Raw genomic sequence first — 13,078 nt, forward strand, 5'->3', positions numbered from 1 at the left:
TTTTGTGTGGCAATTTTGTTTTCTTTTATGGCTATTAAGCTCACAAGACAAACATACCAAATTCTTGCTTTGTGACCTGTAACTACCAAAAAAAACTTAAAATCCCAGACACATTATATATTCTGTAATTCAGAACAACTAAATTAATTTATTTTTAATTACTTTCCTTAACCTGCACTAAGTGTGCACACATTATTATTGCAAAAACTGTAAAAAAAAACACACACACAAATTCATTTTTTTTGCATATTTCTGTATTTTTTTTATAATAAATAAGCATTTATATATATATATATATATATATATATATATATATATATATATTACATCAAATTAAAGCCCTTTCTGTCCTTTAAAAAAACAGTATATAATATGTGTCGGTGCAATAAATTAGTAAAATGCAAATTGCAGTTGAACGCAAATAGCAAAAAATGCAAAAAATGCTGTTGTCATTAAGTGAAAGACAAGCTTCTGAAGCTCTGTCCTTAAGGGGTTAAAGGAACACTGTGGACACTACAACATCATCTTATTGAAGTTGTTATAGTTCCTTAAATATTTCCCCCCTCTCTTATCCTCCAACGATGTGTATTGCACTACTTGGAAGGCTTAAAAGTGCGGCTTCAAGTCATGCTCCAAGCCCTCTGAATTAGAGATCTGGGACTGCTGGGACTATTTCTTCCCAACTATTCCTTCAACTTGTACCCTAGGAGAAGCAAAAGCAAAAAATAGAAGCCCGCCATCTCCCTAAACAGTTCAAGGATCCTGCCAAAGTTAGGTTTTTCTCTGTCGACATATTTACCTTGATAGGGATAAATCTTGAGGTTAGCAATTAAACCTATCTCTGTAACTTCAGGGGGAAACTAGAATCACACAGATTAGCAAAAAATACACAAAGTCTTTGTGTATTAATCATGCCTGAGTAACCTTGAGAATGTGCCATGCTGGCATGAAACAGCTGTCGACTCCAGTATTTTTTATTGAACCTGCCACAATCTACATAGGGAGATGATTGCTTATTTTTGTATGGAATAGCCAAACACTACTTAAAGTGAATTGTTGCTTAGCTTGAATTAATATGTAAATAAGTTTTTGGGCTGATTTCCTGTGGCTTTCATAAACCAAATGTTCGACCCAACAAAAATGATTTGTGATTCTTGTCTTTTCTCTTTGTTATTTATTTTGCCTTAAAATTTCATTTTTAAATGTAGCGCCATGACTATTTTCATAATATAGGTAATAAAACTGTGATAGCTCACTGGTAGTCGAAAAAAAAAAAAAGCACACGGGGAATCCACACCCATTTTGACACAAAAAAAAAAAAAGGGCAGCATCATGCAATGTTTCAGCATATACTTATTGGTATTTACCAGTTTACAAAGCCGCAATGCCCATAGCCTTGCAGTTTAAAAAATATAATCTTGGTGACATCACCGGAAATAAATCTTCCTGTGTGCCAGTCTCTTGTTTAAGCCATGTGTATCAGACTATTCCAATCAGTTAGACATACCAACCGCTGTCTGTAGAATACACACAGCCATCGAGAGTGGGGGGTAAGATAAATCAGCAATACCAAAAATCCTAAAACTTTTTAAACTAATTCGTTTTGGCTACTCCAACTTTGCAAAACTAGCACTTATTATCATATATCATAACATACAAAAGATTCATTTTTTTCATCATGATAGTTCCTTTTTAAAGGAACACTACAGACACCATAAGATGTTCTTTCAATTAAGTTGTTTTGGTGCTCAAAGGTCCTGCTCGCCATCTAACCTTACATTACTTAACGGTTTATGAACGTTTTAACCCCAAAGGCTGTAACTTTATCTGGATTACACTGCTATTTCTAAATATTGATCCTAAATCCAGTGATTGCACTGTCAGTCTTGCATGTTTATTTCATTTTTCCTCTCAGGTCTTTATGGAGTTCTGCTCTGTTTAGTGCAATAATCTGTTTTTAAAATTTTCACAGCTACCCTTTCAAAAAAGTGTTACAGTAATTCAATGCCTTGCATGAGAGGTAATGCCCACTGGCAGGGGTCTTTTCTCCTTTTGCATGTGGGTCTATTATATACCCCCATCTGTATAATTATCTGTATAATTATCTTTTTGCATAATTTGTAATGTGCTTTGGATAAAAAGATATATATGTATATACACACACACACACACACAGTGAGGGGGGAAAAGTATTTGATCCCCTGTTAATTTTGAACGTTTGTCCACTGACCGAGAAATGATCAGTCTATCATTTTAATGGTAGGTGTATTTTAACATTGAGAGACAAAAAAACAAAAAAAATATCCAGAAAAACGCATGCCAAAAAAGTTATGAATTGATTTACATGTCAATGAGTGAAATAAGAATTTGACCCCTTCGACTTAGTACTTGGTGGCAAAGCCCTTGTTGGCAATCACAGAGGTTAGACGTTTCTTGTAGTTGGCCAGCAGATTTGCACACATCTCAGGAGGGATTTTGTCCCATTCATCTTTGCAGATTCTCTCAGAATCATTAAGGTTTCGAGGCTGACATTTGGCAACACGAACCTTCAGCTCCCTCCACAGATTTTCTATGGGATTAAGGTCTGGAGACCGGCTAGGCCACTCCAGGACCTTAATGTGCTTCTTCTTGAGCCACTCCTTTGTTGCATTGGCTGTGTGTTTTGGGTAATTGTCATGCTGGAAAACCCATCCACATCCCATTTTCAATGCCCTGGCTGAGGGAAGGAGGTTCTCATCCAAGATTTGATGGTACATGGTACATGGCCCCATCGATCGTCTCTTTGATGCGATGTAGTTGTCCTGTCCCCTTAGCAGAAAAACACCCCCAAAGCATAATGTTTCTACCTCCATGATGTTCTTGGGGTTATGGGCAGCATTCCTCCTCCTTCAAACACGGGTCGATTTTGGTGTATATTTTAGATTGTAGCGTTAAAACTAAAGAGCCACAGCACTCGGAACACTTAGTGCTATATATGTTTTGTAAGCCTTATGATTTCCTAATTGATGGTTCACTGCAGAAGTTGCAAGGCATGCATATTTGCAGCAAAGGCAATGACAAAAAATGATGTGAGCATCTTTTAATATGTTTTTTATTTTTAATGTAAAGATGACTTACAAGTGAGATAATTAAAAAGAACAAACATTATCCCCTACACCTGTCTGCTTAGCTTTCTACTTCAATAACCTCTACTGTGGCACTGTATTGAATGCTTTAGTGAATTCTAAATAGATTATATCCAAGGCAAACTCCTGATCTATATTTGCACTAATATCTCTATATAATGCAATTAAGTTTGTTTTACATGATATGTCCTTCATAAAACCATGTTGACTTCTACTAATCAGATTGTTGTTTAACGTACATCTCCATGTATTATCAGAGGAACTGTCACCTTGGGATTAATAGTACATTTTAATTGCTAATAACATGGTTGTTACCGTTGGGCTATTTTAAAGGGTTTTTTTTTGTTTGATTTTGCATAAACTGCAATGATTGTCTGGCATGATGAAAATTTACTAAAAACTTATAAATCAGGAATACACAGAGTATCACAGAAAATGGCAGCTGCCACTTAGACAGTTTCTAACAGGTTTAAGTTCACACGTATCTTTATATGGGAAGGCTATATACATATTTGCTACTGACAGACGCAGTTCGGAACCTAAATGGCACACTGCTCTTCTTTTCACTAAATATATAGCATCCCAAGATAACGTGGTTTATTTACTAAACACCAAATTCACAGAATTATGTTAAATAAGGTGACACTGAATTAGGAGAAAATATCCAACTCAGCTATAGTCACAATTTAACCATTTTAGTTTAAGTTTTGCAATTTAGTTTTCAGTTCACTGCAATTCAATTGTTTCTGCCTCTGATTATTATGGGTTTGTGAGTTACACCTGTTACATGCCCAGGGGTCCATGCCTAGGTTAAACTTTAGATTTAGAGAGATCTTAATTAGTTACTCTAACCCTTTGTATAAAATATTTTAATTCAATTTACAATGCTATACTGGGCATTATTAACAAGGTTAACAAGGTTCCCTATCCCCTTACAAACCCGCAAATTAAGATTAAAATACACAGAATCCAGCGCTGGGCGAAGCTCCCCACACTGTTTTCCACAACCCCATCGACGTCACTGCTGCCTGCTTGGGGGTCTTATCAAATACTTCTCATGGAGGAGGGCCATTCTACCTAATCAGAGTGCATGTGAATGCTCAAAGCCAGGTAGAGGATGGAGGGAGAGAGGGAGTGAACTCGGGAGGGATTGGATTTATTTTATTTCTTTTAAATCCTATTGTTATCAATGCATGGAGGCAGGGAGTGAGTAATCAAAAGGAGCAAAGATCAATGCTTCCCCTTGCGGCAGCATTATGTGTGCTGACGACAGACATAATTGTTGCACACAATTGACATTATACAGTCCAATAGAAACTTCCAGGCTGTCTAAGTCACATGTGCTGGGGGTGCACAAAAGTTGTCAGACATATTATGCCAAGAACATATGAGTATTATATTTCAGATTACTCTGTATGTACAGTGTTTCAAACTGAAAAAATTCCGCAAACTTAAGTGCACGTGGCAGTCGCCATCTTATGCGGTGCGGTCGGGCCCTCGAGTGTGTCTATGGTGCCTGTGTGCTCCGGCTGCCATGCCTCCGGGTGGGGACCGGGATCACCCCCCCCGGTCCATAGAGGGGGGAACAGGGCCGGATCCGCCCAGGTTCGAGCCCGAGGCTGGGTGCTTTGTGGCAGGATAGTGGTGCGTCGGCCGTCCGCTCCACTCACCGCCGCAGAAGGCCCCGGTTGGGGCATCGCAGTTTTCTCCTCCAGGGGGCTGTAGCTTGATAAGCCAGCCTCTCCCTGGCTCCAGCAGGCCTTCTGCTTTGGGCATTATAGTGGTCGGTCGGCTTTTTGGCTAAAGTTAGGGTTTTTTCGGCATATTTGGTGCTGAAACAGCAGGAGCTTCTTCTGCCTGCGACCGTCCAGCTCGGCGGTCCGGCCCCGCCCCCTGTTGTGGTTCACTTGTTGTTCCCTCTATTGCTGTTGTATTTCCTGATAGTTCTCTCTGGTATTTGACTTGGCTTGAATTTGCATTATTCTGCTTTTCTGATATCCTTGACTCGCCTCTTTTTCTCGTTTATCCTGTATTCTGGTTTTCCTAAACTTTGGCTATCTCCTGATTATTCTCTCGCTAACCACTCTAAAAATATGTTCTTTCTATTTAGGGTTACGTTCTGCGTGTTAGGGGTCACTTTGTCGTGACAGAGATGACTTTATGCGCTATATAGCAATCCACCAACTTCTCTACCAACTATCCATTGCTCTCCATTAATATTCTCCATTCCTTATCCTCGTGTCCTAACTCTCATGAACAAAACAATTATCAAATACCCAGTTGTAACAGTTTATATAGAGTAAATAAACTTGGTGATTGAAGTTTACTTAACTGATTGATTGGCTGTGAGTTTAAATTTTGCGACCTTTACACTTTTCTCTCGTGTTCATAGGCTGAGCGAGTTTATTTTGTATGTAAACACAGCACTATTATATGCGAAGGTACACTTCACATGGGTTCCATTAATCTGACCACAGGGACTTGCACAAAACAGTACCCTGTTCAAGGGTAATAGGATTGAGGTATATGCCTTTGAATTTAACAGCTTAAATGGAATTTACCGCTGTCATCTTAAATATTAAAAGATAAGGAAAACCAACATAATCTCCAAAAATGTTTATCCTTCCATTTAGGATAAACTATACTAAGTTGTGTAAATTTACATAATTGAAATTACTTTGTATCCATGAACACCAAACACAATATGAAATTGCTTGCCTGTCATAAGGCTATGCATGAGCTATTCACCGCTGGTTTCAAAGCTAAATTTTAACTCATGAGTGAAAAGTGTTAATAATAATAAAAACAACACATCGTAAATGGAGACAAAATGGTTATAAAATTATAGTGTTCATAAAATTGTGAGGTATAGCAAAATATCCTGTCAATAAATAAAAAATCAGTGTATTAATGATGAATATGCAAAATCAAAGATATTTTGTCCCCTCAATTGTCTTCTTAAGGAAGTCCTGAAGAGTTGAATAATAATAATAATATAACACAAATGAAAATAAATATAAAATAATCATATTAATAGTCATATGGTAAATCTGAGTCACAAAGCATTAGTGTTCAATATGCTAATTCAAGGGAATTTATTCACTAAAACTTGATGGAAATGACTGTATTCTGATCAGATTTGCAATTCTCGTATTTACTAAATACATATTTGGTTGATATTCAGTCATTCCTTCCAAATGAGCAGCATCTAGCTAGATCTGTTCAGTATCTGGATTAAAATGAGTGCTTTTTGCGTACAAATACTTTATAAAATATAGGATGTGCACATTTAGAAAGCACCCATTTAACCCCTTAAGGACACATGACATGTGTGACATGTCATGATTCCCTTTTATTCCAGAAGTTTGGTCCTTAAGGGGTTAAACTAATGTCATGACCAATGCATCCAGTATGATGAACATTCTTAAATTATCATTCACTTGCTATTTGCAAGCAAATGATAACAATCAGGACTATTTGTCCGCTGGCATGTACATGTATTTTTGTTTAGGCCCTACCCACCATCTTATGTGGGGACTGAGGTTTGGGAAGTGATATGTCCATCTTCCTCCCAGCCCCCAGTGTTAATATCTGTTTATGCTGCCCATGGGTAGGAGCTGGGGGAACACTATCATGTCCCCAGATGTATATATATTGTAGCCCTCACCTGACACCCATGAGTGACGTACTTTGGCATGTCCTCCCCATGTATGTATATTTTAGTTCCTTCCTGCCTTTCCTGTCCTCAGTGTTAATATTTAACTACCACCTGATGCCCATGTATGGGGGGCTCAAAAGGGAATATATACCCCTTGTTAATTTACTTTCTAGTGCCTGGGCAGCCAGAGTCTAGAAGTGGTGGGGAGATTAGAATAACATTCCAGTAAATCGTTGCTCACTCTTTAGTAGATATGCCCTTAGTGACATGTGTGGGGGCATAAAGGAGGAATTTATTTAAACTTTTTGGTGGTGACTGGCTAGCATTGTCTGCAGGCAAAAAGTTCATATTTTTATAATATATATTAACATCTACGCCTCTATTGATGCCAATTTCAATTTCATCCTTTAGGGCACCTGAACCGGGACCCAATTCAGGCCAATTCAGGCTCATTTGGAATCTGCTTTGCAAAACCCATACAATGAACAATGATGAATGAACAATGTACGGATTCTGCAGTCTGAAAGCTCCTGTATGGAACCAAATTAATTTCCCCCATTTTTAATATGGGCGGGGGAGAGGAAGGGTGGCATTCACACTTTAGTGAGTGTTTTCAGACAATTACAGTTGTGCAAAGAGAGTGATCATAAAACTGTACAGTGCTTCCGAACATGCTGGCACTGAATATATTTAATACAATAAACTAGCAAATATTAATAGTAATAATACTAATATTACTTTACAATAGTACAATAATAATAATAATAATAATAATAATAATAATTATAAATTAAATAATTAGAATACCAATATTAAGAATAACACTAATATAATACCTACTGTTGATGCAGGCACTATTAATATTGTAATAATATAAAGTGACAGCACTATGATTATAAATAATGATTCATTATGTGTTTGAATGGCAGGTGACATAGTAACCAATAGGACAACTCATGGAAAGTTGGGTGCAGGGGCCCCATGGTCACTGTGCCCGGGGCCCCTGGCAGTGTGGGAGCTGGGGCCCACCCTGTACCTCTCACAGTGTTACCTGCTTTCCAGGAAATATTGCACCTTGAGCTCTGCCAGGCGGCCCCGCAGCCTCTCCAGGGTGGCCATGTCCCAGCTGTCTGGACGCATCTCCATGGAAACCGGCCTATACCACTGCGGAGGGGTGGCCGATCACACTGACACCCCTGCTGCGGACAGTCACGGCCGCCTACCTCCCTGCTATTATTCTGTTACCGTTTGTTAAATGCTGTAGCATGCCGCTGGCGGCCCCGGGCGGCTTGCCTCGCTCTCTATCCGCCGGTGTTGTTTTGCGCTGAGTTGGTACAGTCCGGTTTCCGCTCCCCTCTCCTGCAGCTCAGTACTCTGGCTCCGGAAGCGCCATGGTGGCTCAGTTCATGGTGGCTCAGTCTGTTGCTGCTGTTGTTGTTGCCCTATCTTGGCTGTGATCCGGGGCAGAACTGGGGGAAACACCGTAAGCTGGGTTCATGGTTGGCGTAGCCAGGAAACACATCCGAGCCAATAAGGGAACCAGCTGGTGAGTGGCTGCTGTGTGTGCCAAGGGGCAGGGGGCCATCACTGGGCTCTTACTGGGGGTGCCATCCTGGGCCTAATGCTGACAGTGTGGGAGGGAGAAAGCAGAAACCCAAATAAACCTATAATAATAATATTCAATAGTAATAATAATATTCAATAGTAATAATAATATTCAATAATAATAATAATATACTTCAATAATAATAGACTTCAATAATAATAATATTCAATAATAATAGACTTCAATAATAGACAACATGCCACCCATGGGGTTCAGATCTACCTTGTTTTCCTGGACTCAGATTAGTACTGCTTGCCAGTGGGCAGCACATGAAAACTGCTGCCCTACAGTATCTGTCATTAATGCAGGTGGGAAATCAGTAACAATAACTACTCAAGGCTATGTCTCAGAGATCTTAAACACAGCAGTAATTGAATACCTGCCCTGTGTCAGTTCCACATACTGCAGGGTCATACCTACCTACCTGCCTGTGCTGGCAGTCAGCATGCATGGTGAGGGGGGTACATGGCAGTGCATATTATATTTAAATCAGTAACAATAACTACTCAAGGCTATTTCTCAGGGATCTTAACCACAGCAGTAATTGAATACCTGCCCTGTGTCAATTCTACATATTGCATGGCCATACCTACCTACCTACCTGCCTGTGCTGACAGTCAGCATGCATGGTGAGGGGGGTACATGGCAGCGCATATCATATTTCAGTCAGTAACAATAACTACTCAAGGCTATTTCTCAGGGATCTTAACTGCAACAGTAATTTAATACATGCCCTGTGTTAGTTCCACATACTGCAGGGCCATACCTACCTACCTGCCTGTGCTGGCACTCAGCATGCATGGTGAGGGGGGGTACATGGCAGCGCATATCATATTTAAATCAGTTACCCATTGTGCCCACATGCTAGTGAGCCAAGATGTTATGGTGAGAAGGGGCCTGTGCCCAAGTCAACCTGTTCCATTGACAACCCCAAATAAATGATGGCTTAGACAACATTTAAAGAAAAAAATGGACACTATGAAGCAAGGTAGACTCGGCAACACTACCTACTTTAGCGTTCCAGTAACAAGAGTAATATAGAGACACTTAGCTGTTGGCCTACATGGCAGCTCTTTTCATATTTCAATCAGTGATCCCTTTTGCCCACCTGCTAGTGAGCCAAGAAGTTATGACGAGAAGGGGCATGTGCCCAAGTCAACCTGTAAGGTTGTATATGTCTTGGCTTTGTCCCATTGACAGCTCCAAATAAGTGATGGCTTAGACAACATTTAAAGAAATAACAGAACACTATAAAGGAAGAGGGGGTAGTTGCCCCCGACTTGTCTTACTCTGCAGATGTCCATGATCACAAGTGAAGATATTTTATTTTATTATTAATACTTACAGAGGCTAGACGATTATGCAGCAGCTCCTGATTTATTTTTTTTAAATTTATTTACAATGAGTCAGTGTTCTATCATACTTCCTGTGTCAAATGACAAATGGCAGTTCTAACATTTGTGACACATAATTAACATTTCCACCTGCTGTTCAATCTGTAAAGGTAGGCAAGCCACCTTATACAAAAAGAAAAGTCCTGCGCTCACTCCCATCACTCCTGGGCGGCAGCAACGACTACAGTACACATCAGCGAATACATATAGTAAAAACCTTACTGACAATTTTTTATCTTATCAGAAATTTGAAGGCAGCCACCTGCCTCTAAAGAGCATTCTAAGTACCATAACCACTGTTGTTTTCTGTTGTGGTTATGTTGTCAGGAGTTCCCTAATAATGTCTTACAGTAAGCTGTTAAACATTTGCTAAGGACCTCTGTTGGTACATATGGCACTTCTAGTCTGCACTGTTTTTCTAAAGCAGAACTCCTGATACTATTACCATTACAGCACTAGGTAGTGCCTATGGTGCTGAGAATATTACCTTAATAAACATATATTACTTTTTTGCCTGATAATACATTTTAAAATAGTGTATCAAGTCTTGGATTGGATATTTGATAAAAGCGGCTGTTGCTTTCAATGACTAGGGTTTGCGGATAATTATATACTGTATTACAGTGGGTTATAGGTATGACATCTTCCCCCCCCCCCCCCCCCCCCCCCGATACTATTACCATTACAGCACTAGGTAGTGCCTATGGTGCTGAGAATATTACCTTAATAAACATATATTACTTTTTTGCCTGATAATACATTTTAAAATAGTGTATCAAGTCTTGGATTGGATATTTGATAAAAGCGGCTGTTGCTTTCAATGACTAGGGTTTGCGGATAATTATATACTGTATTACAGTGGGTTATAGGTATGACATCTTCTCCCCCCCCCCCCCCCCCCCCCTGCAAAATGCAAATTATGAAATTAAATAGCTAATGAACAATTTTTGTCTTAACATTTTTAGTTAGTAGTGGGCAGAGAGGACAGGAGGAGAGGCGCTAGGATAATCACTTTGGGTTAAACTGTTCATAACAATTTGACCACTTAAGATAAGATAGTGTCTACAACCTAAATGAGAAAAAGTCATTATGGTTTCTGGAATGGTCTTTTAAAAGGACACTCTAGGCCAGGGGTGCCCAAAAGGTAGATCCCCAGCTGTTGTAAAACTACAACTCCCTTGATGCTTGATGCCTCGCTCGCATTAGGATGTCCCCATAGGAAAGCATTAGTCAATGCTTTCCTATGAGGATGCCGGCGACGCTGGAAGTGTGAGGACGTCCAGCGTCGGTTAGATGACCAAAAGTCGTCTAAGCACCCAGAAGTCTTTCTAGTAGCTGTCTGATAGACAGCCACTAGAGGAGGAGTTAACCCTAGCAGGTAATTATTGCAGTTTATAAAAACTGCAATAATTACATGCTCAGGGTTAAGGGTGATGGGAGTTGGCACCCAGACCACTTTAATAGGCTGAAGTGGTCTGGGTGCCTACAGTGTCCCTTTAACCTCTTCCTTAGCTATATTAATTCATACCTACCATGGGCATCTGTAATGGTCTGAACCAGTCAGCTGACAAACTCAGCCAATCACTGCCACCTATTGATGCTCAGGCTAATGCTTCCTCATTAACTGTAGCTGCACAGAGGGGACAAGGCTGCTGCTCACCATTAAATTATTAACATGTTTAACTCTGGGGAAAAAATAACTGTGCATGGCAACTCCATATACTATAACCACTTCAGTGAGATGAAGCAGTCACAGTACAGCGCAAAGTGTCCCTTTAACCCCTTAAGGACACGTGACATGTCGTGATTCCATTTTATTCCAGATGTTTGGTCCTTAAGGGGTTAAGCAACATAGCACTATAGCTCGCTACAGTACTTATGTTGCCTGATCTGTCCTGTGGCTGTTCATAGCTTTGATATCAGTTTATGAATGGCTTGATATAAACCAATGGTGTTTCCAGCGTATGGGGACTCCTCATTTCAGCCTCATTGAGAATGCAGTATTAAAGGAGCACTATAGTGCCAGGAAAACAAACTTGTTTTCCTTGCACTAAAGGGTCATTAGGTTCCCCCCTCCCGCTGGGCTGAATGGGTTAAAACCCATTCAGCCACTTACTTTTCTCCAGCGCCGGGCTCCCTCTTTGCTGGGGAACTCTCCACCCCCTGCCGACGTCAGATCCGAATGCGCGCGCATTCAAACAGCCCATATGAAAGCATTACTCAAACTCTGTGATTTTCACAGTGAGAATCGCTGAAGCGCCTCTAGCGTCTGTCAGGAAGACAGCCATTAGAGGCTGGATTAACCCTTAGTGAAGCATAGCAGTTTCTCTGAAACTGCTATGTTTTCAGCTGCAGGGTTAAAACTACAGGGACCTGGCACCCAGAACACTTTATTGAGCTGAAGTGGTCTGGGTGCCTATAGTGGTCCTTTTAACTGGATCAGTTTTAGTCTCATCTAACCTGGATGACTTGGATTGGTAAATATCATGGGGGGGCAGGTTGGCAATTATTTATATATGCCAGCAAGATACCTTTCTCTGTAATTCCACAGCTAGAAACTGGTATCGTCTAACAAATTTTATTTGCGTGACAGGTACTATTACATTTTTTTCATGCGCTGAAAGGTTTCATTTAATATACATATCTCTATTATTTTATTCCTTTTTGTTTGTCCTTATTGGAGAAACTGTGAGTGATGTTATCACTAAAATGTTCTTTACTGAAATCGACTGAAAACAAAATGTCTAACAGAGTAATAGAATTTTTATGTAAGCAAGATTGTGCTGTAATTGCCTTTTAAAATTGTGGACATTTTGCTGCATGGAGGTAGTTCACTTTGAATTGCAGAATTTAAATTGTCAGAGATGTTTGCAAATCTAAGACATAAAAAAATAAGATCTACATATAGTGGTAGGTGTCAACAACCAATCCACATGGTTGTTTTTATTTGTGTGTTTTTTTTTTGTGTAGCTTCCAGTTTTTCATTGTTTACAGAAGGCAAAAAAGTTGTATAAACTTTTTTTATTTTAAAGGAACACTATAAGGTCAGGAACACAAACATGTATGCCTGACCCTATAGTGTTAAAAACACCTTCTCGCTCCTCTTTCTCCCCTAAATATAGTAAAATCTTATCTTTATTTCAATTTGCTGCTGCTTACTCCACCCCTGATCTGTCTGCTTGGTTAACATCATCGGGAGTGGTTTTCAAAGCCAATCAGAATGCTTTCTAATAGGAAAGCATTGGATTGACTCTAGACTGTCAAGGGGGCAGAGCCAGCACAAGCCAAACAGAGC

General features: G+C 39.8%; 2 protein-coding genes across 2 annotated transcripts in view; one reads left to right on the forward strand and one right to left on the reverse strand.

Annotated features, from left to right (window-relative positions):
- Positions 1-7,933, reverse strand: part of SPATA17 (spermatogenesis associated 17) — a 188,983-nt gene extending 181,050 nt beyond the window's left edge. Inside the window, exon 1 of the mRNA XM_063441437.1 lies at positions 7,835-7,933. Within this exon, the coding sequence (XP_063297507.1) occupies positions 7,835-7,929 (95 nt within the window). The 5' untranslated portion in view covers positions 7,930-7,933. The remainder of the gene's footprint in view (positions 1-7,834) is intronic.
- Positions 7,934-8,169: 236 nt separating this feature from the next.
- GPATCH2 (G-patch domain containing 2) overlaps positions 8,170-13,078 on the forward strand; it is a 114,915-nt gene continuing 110,006 nt past the window's right edge. Inside the window, exon 1 of the mRNA XM_063443822.1 lies at positions 8,170-8,329. Within this exon, the coding sequence (XP_063299892.1) occupies positions 8,280-8,329 (50 nt within the window). The 5' untranslated portion in view covers positions 8,170-8,279. The remainder of the gene's footprint in view (positions 8,330-13,078) is intronic.

This window comes from Pelobates fuscus, chromosome 2 (genome assembly GCF_036172605.1).
Source record: "Pelobates fuscus isolate aPelFus1 chromosome 2, aPelFus1.pri, whole genome shotgun sequence".
Lineage (NCBI taxonomy): Eukaryota > Metazoa > Chordata > Amphibia > Anura > Pelobatidae > Pelobates > Pelobates fuscus.